The sequence below is a fragment of the Rhamphochromis longiceps genome, linkage group LG19 (assembly GCF_057381845.1).
Source record: "Rhamphochromis longiceps isolate RC_006_pf linkage group LG19, R_longiceps_female_GT1.1, whole genome shotgun sequence".
Classification (NCBI taxonomy): Eukaryota; Metazoa; Chordata; class Actinopteri; order Cichliformes; family Cichlidae; genus Rhamphochromis; species Rhamphochromis longiceps.
Window position 1 is genome coordinate 10,689,238 of NC_140575.1, and position 9,986 is coordinate 10,699,223.

Consider the following 9,986-nt stretch of genomic DNA (forward strand, 5'->3'; position numbering starts at 1 on the left):
GCAGCTAAGGTGAGGATGGAAGTCCAGGTAAGACCCTCAGACCTGTGCAGCACCTGTTTGTATGGAAGAGCCAGATTTTGTGATGCTTTCAGAGCCACTAAGCACAGATGAAACGTTCCAGAGGTGAAAGCACGCCTTTAACTTCTGATAGAAACTGCACCCAGATGTTACCCCACTGCAGGGGTCAGGGGTCACAGTCTGCAGGTAAACCTGACTTCAGGTGTGATAATCAGGACAGGTGAGAGCGGGTCTCCTTTTACCTGCATTTAGAGACCAGATCATCTTCGTGTGTGCGTCCCTCAGGGTCAGAGCAAGTTCATGCAGTAGCAGACTGGGTCATGTGACTCACGCAGTACCTGCTCCTCCTCCTACCTGCCGGCGTGGCTGTGTGAACTGTGAACACACCTGTGTGACATGAGGTATGAATATTTCATGCAGAGAATTTTCAGCCTCTGATGTCACGCTGCACCTTTCGCTCCTGTTTCCAGTTTTTTATTCACTCTTGCCTTGTGTTTCACATGGCGCCGATGACAGCGTGGAGGCCGGCGCCGAGGAGGCTTCGTTGTGACTCACGAGGCTGTAAATCTCACTAAAAGCTCCTCACTGACTCACCTGTCACCTGCACGCCTACGCACAGACACAGCGGCTCCAGGAGCGGCGGAGCCAAAGACCCGGACCTCACCGCTTTGTGGGACCCACTGAGGAGGACGAGGGTCTCCAGCTTCATCTTCATATCAGGCTAACACCAAACATCCACCAATCAGAAGGCTGCTGTAGACCACACACATTAACAGTAAGTCTGTGTGTTACTGTGTGTATGTGTGTGTGTGTTTATTACTGTGTGTGTCTTACTGTGTGAGTGTGTGTGTGTGTGTGTGTTTGTGTTACTGTGTGTGTGTGTGTGTGTGTTTGTGTTACTGTGTGTGTGTGTGTGTGTGTGTGTGTGTGTGTTACTGTGTGTGTGTGTGTGTTTGTGTTTATTACTGTGTGTGTGTGTGTGTGTGTGTGTGTGTGTGTGTGTGTTTGTGTTACTGTGTGTGTTTGTGTTACTGTGTGTGTGTGTGTTACTGTGTGTGTTTGTGTTTATTACTGTGTGTGTGTGTGTGTGTGTTACTGTGTGTGTGTGTGTGTGTGTTACTGTGTGTGTGTGTGTTACTGTGTGTGTGTGTGTGTGTGTTACTGTGTGTGTGTGTGTGTTTGTGTTACTGTGTGTGTTTGTGTTACTGTGTGTGTGTGTTTGTGTTACTGTGTGTGTTTGTGTTACTGTGTGTGTGTGTGTGTGTGTGTGTGTGTGTTTGTGTTGCTGTGTGTGTGTGTTTATTACTGTGTGTGTGTGTGTTACCGTGTGTGTGTGTGTGTGTGTGTTTGTGTTACTGTGTGTGTGTGTGTGTGTGTGTTTGTGTTACTGTGTGTGTGTGTGTGTGTGTGTGTGTGTGTTTGTGTTACTGTGTGTTTGTGTTACTGTGTGTGTGTGTGTGTGTGTGTGTGTGTGTGTGTGTGTGTGTGTGTGTGTGTGTGTTACCATGGGTGTGTGTGTTACCATGTGTGTGTGTGTGTGTCTGTGTGTGTCTGTGTGTGTGTGTGTCTGTGTGTGTGTGTGTGTGTGTTACCGTGCGTGTGTGTGTGTTTGTGTTACTGTGTGTGTGTGTGTGTGTTTTTATTACTGTGTGTGTGTGTGTGTGTGTGTGTGTGTGTGTGTGTGTGTGTGTGTGTTACTGTGTCTGTGTGTGTGTCCTACCGTGTGTGTGTGTGTGTGTGTGTGTGTGTGTGTGTGTGTGTTACCGTGTGTGTGTGTGTGTGTGTGTGTGTGTCTGTGTGTTACCGTGTGTGTGTGTGTGTTAGTGTGTGTGTGTGTGTGTGTGTGTGTGTTACCGTGTGTGTGTGTGTGTGTGTTAGTGTGTGTGTGTGTTAGTGTGTGTGTTTGTGTGTGTGTCTGTGTGTGTGTTACCGTGTGTGTGTGTGTGTGTCTGTGTGTGTTACCGTGTGTGTGTGTGTGTGTCTGTGTGTGTTACCGTGTGTGTGTGTGTGTGTTACTGTGTGTGTGTGTGTGTGTGTGTGTGTGTGTGTGTGTTACTGTGTGTGTGTGTGTGTGTTACTGTGTGTGTGTGTGTTTGTGTTACTGTGTGTGTGTGTGTGTGTGTCACAGTCTGTTATTAAAGCCCTGTTGTTGCCGTGGTTTCCTGTGAACTCCTTCTCTCTGTGTGGGGGAAATATCTCTCGGCTGTGAGTCATGGCCGAGGATGTCAAGTGAGTTCATCTGCAGGTCAAACAGACAGTGTTGTGCTCACATGAACACCATGTGACCTCTGACCTCCACGCTCACCTGAACTCTCTCTCACACAGGTGTTCTCTCTCCTGTCAGCAGATTTAGTGTTGTGGAATTATCTTCCTGGCGCTCCTCTGATTGAGCAGAATCAAAACAGCCAATCAGAAGCTGGAGTCTGACATGCTGCAGGTATCATCAGGTTTCTGTTCACGTTACCTTTGACCTATGATAGCAGCTGGTCTGTGCGGCGCCCTCTGCAGACCACAAGATCAGGCCAGTGCACGAAGAATCACACGCAGGAGAATAAAGGCACAAAGGAACTTCACACGTGTAAGGGTGCAGATGTGCACAGGCGGTCATCCTGGACACACAGGGAGTCACAGGAAGTGACATAAGCATGGAACTGACTCCAGGTGCGTTGGTGGGGAAAAGGGCGTTACCACGACAATGACTCTGTGCTGGTAATAACTGACTGCATTGTGTATTTATTCATTTATGCATGGAAAAAAAGTCATGTACAGATGTTTGACGGCAGCGCTGCTGTCTTCTTTTCCTGTTCAGCAGCTGCTTCCTGTTCCTGCTGTTCAGTTTGAAATTTCAGGTGGATTTGGGTTGGGACTCCTGGACCTGCACACCTGGTGGAGTTTCCACCTGTAACCCAGCTATGAAAACATCCGTGCACGAGGAAACTTTCTCTGAGTTTAACCTCATCAGGCTGCATTACCCACAATCCACCAAAGAGTCCTGCAGACGACCCAGCACAGGTGAACGACTTCACCGCGATCAGGCTCAGGTGATTCTTTGCAGGTGACGCCGGTGTTAGCAGAAATAAATGCAGGGACGTCTGATCTGGTGTTCAGGTCTGTGTCAGGGCCGAAGTTGAGGAGCCAGAGCGAGATTTTGTTGGTCACGCTGATGTTGCAGCTCAGTGACTTTATCCATGCTGTGACTGTTTGAGGTCGAGGTGGCCCAACCCAGGTCCCAAGCACCCCCCCCCCACGTCAGCCTCCGTGTGCTAACACCTGTTTGAAGGCTGAGGGAGCCCTCTGGTGGCCGTGTGAAACAGTACATGTAAAACCTGCGGGGAAGCAGCCATGACCACTTTCCTGTGCTGTTAACGCTGATGAAGCGTGTACCTGAGCATGCATCAGCCCCCCAGGTGTGACTGTGCAATCCATCCAGATCGATCATTTTTAATGGGATTATTAGATATTTTAGACATACACAGAAAATCGAATGATTAATGCGCAGTCATCAAAGCTTGCATTGCACAGCTGCACTTTCCACCCAATCACATCAGTCACATGACCTCACCGTTTCTTCATTTCTGTTTCCATTGGAGCAGTATTTTATTTTAGAGCACTTTAACAACACTGCTGTTGTCCACTAGATGGCATCAGTCCAGTGTGTGTGTGCGCGCAGGTTCTCAGGCCGGCACGTCGATGATACACTAAAGAGGCGAATCTGCTTCAGACTCAGTCTGGTGATCCGACGCTGGACCATCGAACAGGTGCGCAGGAGTCATTTCCTCTGTATTTAAACGTGCAGCTTCTTTGAGTAAACTGGACTCAGGTGTCTTCACCTTCACATCCAGCAGGTCACTCATGGAGGCTCCACCAAAAACATCAGTAATTTTTGTTTTTGGTGGAGCTTCATCCTGTGTGGTTTCTGAGCGCTGACCTGCTGAAGTTACAGTTGCAGCTTTCTTGTGAGAAGCATCTCCAAACATCTGGCCTCCTTTTCTCCACGGGCTGCTCCTCATGAACCTGGCTGTGAGGAGGAGACGGAGGTCACATTAGAGACGCTGTTGGGCTTCCTCCCTGCACAAGAAAGCCCAACAGCGTCTCTTCTTTCTGAGAAGACTGAGAAAGGCCCAGCTTCCACCACCGATCCTGACCACCTTCTATAGAGTTGTTTTATTATGTATGTTGTATTCTTGTACAGCACTTTGGTCAACGCTCCTGTTGTAATTAAATGTGCTATATAAATAATTAAACTATTAAACTATTAAACTATAGAGGAACTATCGAGAGCATCCTGAGCGACTGCATCACTGTCTGATTTGGGAACTGTGCCATATCGGACCACAAAACCCTACAGCGGATAGTGGGAACAGCAGAGAAGGTCATCGGGGTCTCTCTCCCCTCAATTGAGGACATCTATACCACACGCTGCATTCGCAAACCCACCAGCATTGTGGCTGATCGGACACACCCCTCTCACACACTCTTCACACTCCTGCCATCTGGAAAAAGGTACCGAAGCATTCGGGCACACACATCCAGACTGTGCAACAGCTTTTTTCCACAAGCCATCCGTCTCCTCAGCAAAAAGGGACTGGACTGATAAACACACACACACACACACACACACACACACACACACACACACACACACACACACACACACACACACACACACACACACACACACACACACACCTTAACTCAACTACCCCAAAACATTGAGACTGGACTGACTAATCAACACAAGCGCAAACACACTGACCTACACCACCAATCTATCGTACACACCAACCTGTAAATGTTCTGTTGCACAATATTATTACTGGACTTTTTGCACTAACTTCTTTACTTCCTAATTTCTGCTGCTACACTAAGGAATGCTTACTGTTCCTCCACTACCTCAACTCATCATCACAAAACCTTATTATTATGTTACGTTGTGTTTTTCTATCATTCTGTCACTTTGCTGCTCTTGTTTGCACATTTGCACGTGCACTTTGTTGTCTGCTGTCTGTTAACAAAAAATAAATAAATAGATAAAAAAGAAAATAAAAAAGTCTTCCTTAGATAGTTAGTTTTTGTTAATTTATGTTGTAATTTATGTTAGGTCAGTCTGTCTTGTCTCTGCTAGCCAGCTAACTAGGCCTCTTAGTTAGCTAGTTTAGTGTTTTCTGTTAATTTATGTTGTAAATTTATGTTGCATGTAGCACCTTGGTCCTGGAGGAACGTTGTTTCGCTTCACTGTGTACTAACTGTATATGGTTGAAGTGACAATAAAGCCAACTTGACTTGATTAATGATATAAAATAAGCTTATTACAGCACTACGAGTGGCAGAGCTCTCTGAAGAGGATTCATAGACACAGTCTGCACCTGACTGCATAATCTGAATTTACTTATTTGTCTAAGACCAAATGGAGCTCAGCATCGCTAAGCATCAGCATCATAACACGTGTGCATGTGTCGCAGGAGCGCGTCTGTACAAGCTGAAGATTCGTGTTTGTGGGATTTTCAAAATAAAAGTCATTCAGGTTGGTAGATAAACGCATGTTTTAAATTTTAAAGCTGGACCTTTTTTCTCTATCCTCCACTGAATGTTCACATGTTCCTACATTGAAGACAGAGAATGACTCTAAACATGATCTGCCTTTAATGGCTTTGAACCAGAGTCCATTTAAAAAAATGAACATTTTATTTGTGTTGACTTTTCCTCCCACCGCTCACGCTGCTGTGCATTGATCTCGGTACGTTCTGCTTTCCATGGTCTTAGTTTCTTTTGAGTAAAAGAGCTGCGATGACGTCCATAGCACTTGTGTTCCTTATCTGTGCTCTGATCTGAAACCTGAAGTTGGGCTGCAGAATTTCTCTGGAGGAAACCAGCTCGCCGTATCAAGACACAACACACATCCTGTCCTGGAGGAGGAGGAGGAGGGGGAGGCACTGTGTGGTCGAGGGTGAGGCTGGCAGTGTGACTGAAGGAGAACCAGAGATAAAGGAGGACAGAAAGCGGGAGTGACAAACAAGAAGAGGAGAAACTGGAAAGAGCGAGAAAAAGGAGGAAAGAACAGAGAGAAGAGGAGCAGGAGGGAGGAGGAAGGAGGAGAAACCGACTGGACTGGTGAGGAGGACAAGTTAGAAAGTGTAAAATAAACAGACGTGATTATTGATTATTGGTTTGAATAGAATAAAAACAGAAGAAAATCCAATGCTGAAGCTGAGAACTTTTATTTGTTTAAAAATCTGCTCAGGACATTTAACAAAGACGACAAAAGTTACTCTGCCAGGATCAGCTGTAAAAAGAGTTTTTCTGCAGATTCAGGTCTTTCAGCGTCTCTCAGGACAAACTGCTCTAAAGGTACTTTTTGTAATTACCCCTTCGGTCAAATGTAACTCAGATATTCACCAGTGGGGGGGGGGCAGTGTTCACCGAAAAACTGTGAAGCGCTGATTTAATGTGTGTCAACGAAAAGCTGCTTCAGTCGTCGTCTGCTGTAACATTCGGAAGAATCTCTGCACACCAGGAGCAAAGCTGCAAATGAGCCACTGTTAATGATCAATTCGCACGGCAGTTAGAGGTTCAGCCCGAGTGAAAGCTGGGATCAGACTGAGTTTAGGTCAGGTTTAGACAGAGTCTAGATTGGGTTAAGTTCAGCTTAGGTTAGCTTTAGAGTAGGTCAAATCCTGTCTATGACTATGTTAATTTAAAAATAACAAACTGATTTTCTGATCTCTGGACATAGTGACACCATCACCAGAGGGGTGGAGCTAGAGGATATGGCGTTTCAGCTCTGCAGCTGTTGGACTTTGCATCTTTGCATCTTTGTCTTCCTGCTAAGAAATATTTCCTCTGCCCAGTCTTCACAATACACCCTGAACCACAACAAACTCAGCTTCAACAATGCCGCTAAGAAGTGTCCCGGCAGCAGTGTCCTCACCACTATTGCCACCCAACAGGAAGTGGATGAAATCCTCAAGCTCATCTTCAAATCAGAGCCGTTTCAAAACGAGTTCACCTTCTGGGTCGGGCTGAGAATCACCAGCTCAGAGTGTATAGACAGGTCCAAGCCACTGAGGGGATTCAAGTGGTTAGAGAACAACAGCGAGGAGTCAGAGGTGAGCCAATGGGCGGAGGACCCAGAACATACCTGTACCACAGACCGGTGTGCGGCGCTGAAGGGACAGTTTGATGGGTCGAATGTGACCTGGGGTCTGATTCCTTTAAACTGCCATAAGGACAAAAACGCTTTTATCTGCAAAGTGAAGGATGGGGACACCACCATCAAGCTAGGATCAGAACCACCTCCACCTGAGGACACACCTATAAAACCATCAAAACCAAAGCGTGAACCTGGATTTATTAATGACTCTCATTCCGCAGAGCTGCGTTCATGCCAGCGCCCCTCTATCCCCGAGGCTCGCTCACTCAAAATGCTCTCGGGTAACATGAAGATCCAGGTGCAGTGCTGGTCCTCCATTAGCTTTGACCTGGTCTGCTCAGGAGAACCCACCATGTGGCGATTGGAGAACGGAGCCGTGGCCAACATCACTGCCATCAAAATAGAGTGTGCCAATGCCACACAGAAAGAGGAAGACTCTGTGTTGTGGTCGACCATCCTGCTCCCTGTGCTGATAGCCACGGGGGTGCTGGTCTTTCTGCTGGTGGTCATCGCGGTGACGGTGAAATGCTGCCTGAACAGGCGGTCAAAGAAACGGGCCATAAAGAAGGCGGAGAAGATGGAGATGAAAAGCAAAAACAGGAAAGATTCCTTCTCATTGGCCTAAACAGCCTAATTGACCAATGAGAAGCCAGTGATACGAGGGAACAGAGCTGTGATTGGCTGTGTTTAGTTACAAAATTGTTGATTGTTTTTCAATTATTGGACATTTTGAAGGCTTTTACCTGTCTGTGGACTTAGGCTCAAAATAACCCCTGACCTCTGTCACAAACTGTTCACAGGTAGATGTTCTTGAATTCATTATTGGTTAATTTAGAAAAGATCAATAAATTAAGAACTGAGTTAACATCTGATCAGTTTTATCTAAATGACCCAATAAAATTCACTCGTTCTGCCTAGTAGCAGAACAAATAGTTTAAATACTTTTAAATTCATTTTACTGCTCATTTAAATTCACCTGTTTAAATATTCTTCTTTATTTAAGGACAGAATATACTTAATCTTCATTTCACTTCACTGTAAATGTTTAAAGAAAAAGGTAATTTCACTGCTGAATGACATGGAAGTTAAGTTTACTTTGAAAAACTGATGGTTTGGCTCAATCTGCTGATTTCCTGTTTTTGAGTAATCTTTGAATTAAACAGAACTTTATTAAACTTTGTTACCTGATGATGCTGGACTTTTACATGTTCATCAATAAGTTTTTTTAAAATGTTTTACAAAAACAAAAATTTCAGTCTTCCACTTCCCAAAACGTCCCAAAGGTATGTGGACACCAGCATCTATGATCCTATAGTATCACAGCTGTCCACATATTTTAGTGTCTGTGAAGGTTCTCGGTCATCCAGGTCATCGTAATCTAAGGAGCTCTGAAAAAAAGCATCTTTCTTTTAGATTTCTTTAAGTGTCTTTGAAGACGTTTCATCTGAGAAGCTTTTTCAGTTCTAAGAGCAACTCCCATAGGGCTTAAATCTGGGACTGTCCACCAGTTGCTCTCAGAACTGAAGAAGCTTCTCAGATGAAACGTCTTCAAGAAACTTGCTGTCTCTTTTTAATCAGGATGTGGCCCAAATTATTGGGACATCTGCTGGGATAACTCCAGATCTCTGGAGAGAGGTTAACAGCAAAGTACACAAGGTCTAAAGTGAATCATAATTACGATGTTTAGCTGTTTCTGGTACAGGAAAGCATCCCTGTGCATCATTATAGGCATAAGTTTGTGGACACCCGAAGGCCAACCTATTGCTGCCGCAATGATGGAAACAGTGAGCTGTCCACATACTTTTGGCCACATGTACCGGGGTTTCTGCAGGACAGCAAGCAGCCACTTTGTGTTTACAAACTGCTTTTCCTGTTTCCTGAAGAACAGCAAAGTTCAGACAGGAAACTGCCCCCACCCCTGACCCAGGGGGAGGTCATGTGACTGATGATCTGATTAATCACGCCTGTGAACAGGAGCTCTGATTTCAGCCCTAAACCTAGTTTGTTTCTGTTTAAAAAGACACAAACGGATCATTTAGTTCAGTCGGTGCAACCAATCAACACATCTGTCGTCCCCTTCAGTAATCAAGTGCATCATGGGAAGTCTGTGTCAATGTTGTTTTACTCGGCTTCTCATCACAAGCCCAGAAACGGCTCGTCAGCAGAGACGAACAGTTCCACTCTATTTCAGATATTTAGATCAGCGCGCGCGCGCACACACACACACACACACACACTGGGGGTTGATTGTTGTTATGGTGACTCAGATGCTTCCTGTTTCCTGGAGGAAGTGTATGAAGAATGTCAGGAAGCCAGAGGATGTGGAGGCCGGGGCCATGAGTAATGGACTGCTGTTGTCATAGTAACAGTATGTGAGAGCGTGAGTTGAACTCCGGTCCAGTGTTTAGAAACTTTTATTTTGGAGGGCTTTGTTTTACCACCTGCTCCTGATTGGCTGCTGTGAAACTGAGGCACACCTGCGTGCGGCACAGCGGCGTTAGGCCTGAAGTTTGAACCTGAAGTCCTGCGCACCTCACACAGTCTTGTTGTAATCTTGGTTGGTAGTTTGATTCCAAGACTCGGTCCTGCTGCTTCTGCTAACCCCAGCCCTTCATCAGAGATCACAGGTGCTTTTCTCACGCTACAAACCTTTCATTGCACTGTTTTGCAGATCTATCTGCCTTTAAAAGCAGGGACAGACCAACTTCAGCTATTATTACGCTGCCTGGATGTCTTTAAATGTTTTAAAATTAAATGAAAACAAAACAGAAGTTGTCATTTTTGGTAACTTCGTTAATAATCACAGTGACAGTGCTCC

At 45.6% G+C, this 9,986-nt stretch overlaps 1 protein-coding gene across 2 annotated transcripts; it reads left to right on the forward strand.

The window, feature by feature from the left end:
• The first annotated feature begins 5,962 nt into the window (after positions 1–5,962).
• On the forward strand, positions 5,963–8,638 carry clec14a (C-type lectin domain containing 14A). 2 transcript variants are annotated; one of them, XM_085391361.1, is made up of 3 exons: positions 5,963–6,129; positions 6,260–6,366; positions 6,752–8,638. In XM_085391361.1, exon 3 carries the CDS (start codon positions 6,786–6,788, stop codon positions 7,791–7,793), a length of 1,008 nt encoding a protein of 335 aa, XP_085247487.1. In that variant the 5' UTR covers positions 5,963–6,129; positions 6,260–6,366; positions 6,752–6,785; the 3' UTR covers positions 7,794–8,638. The 2 variants fall into 2 exon arrangements, with proteins under 2 accessions (XP_085247487.1, XP_085247486.1); XM_085391360.1 differs by lacking the exon at positions 6,260–6,366 and having other exon boundaries at positions 5,965–6,129; positions 6,752–8,636.
• Positions 8,639–9,986: the final 1,348 nt, after the last annotated feature.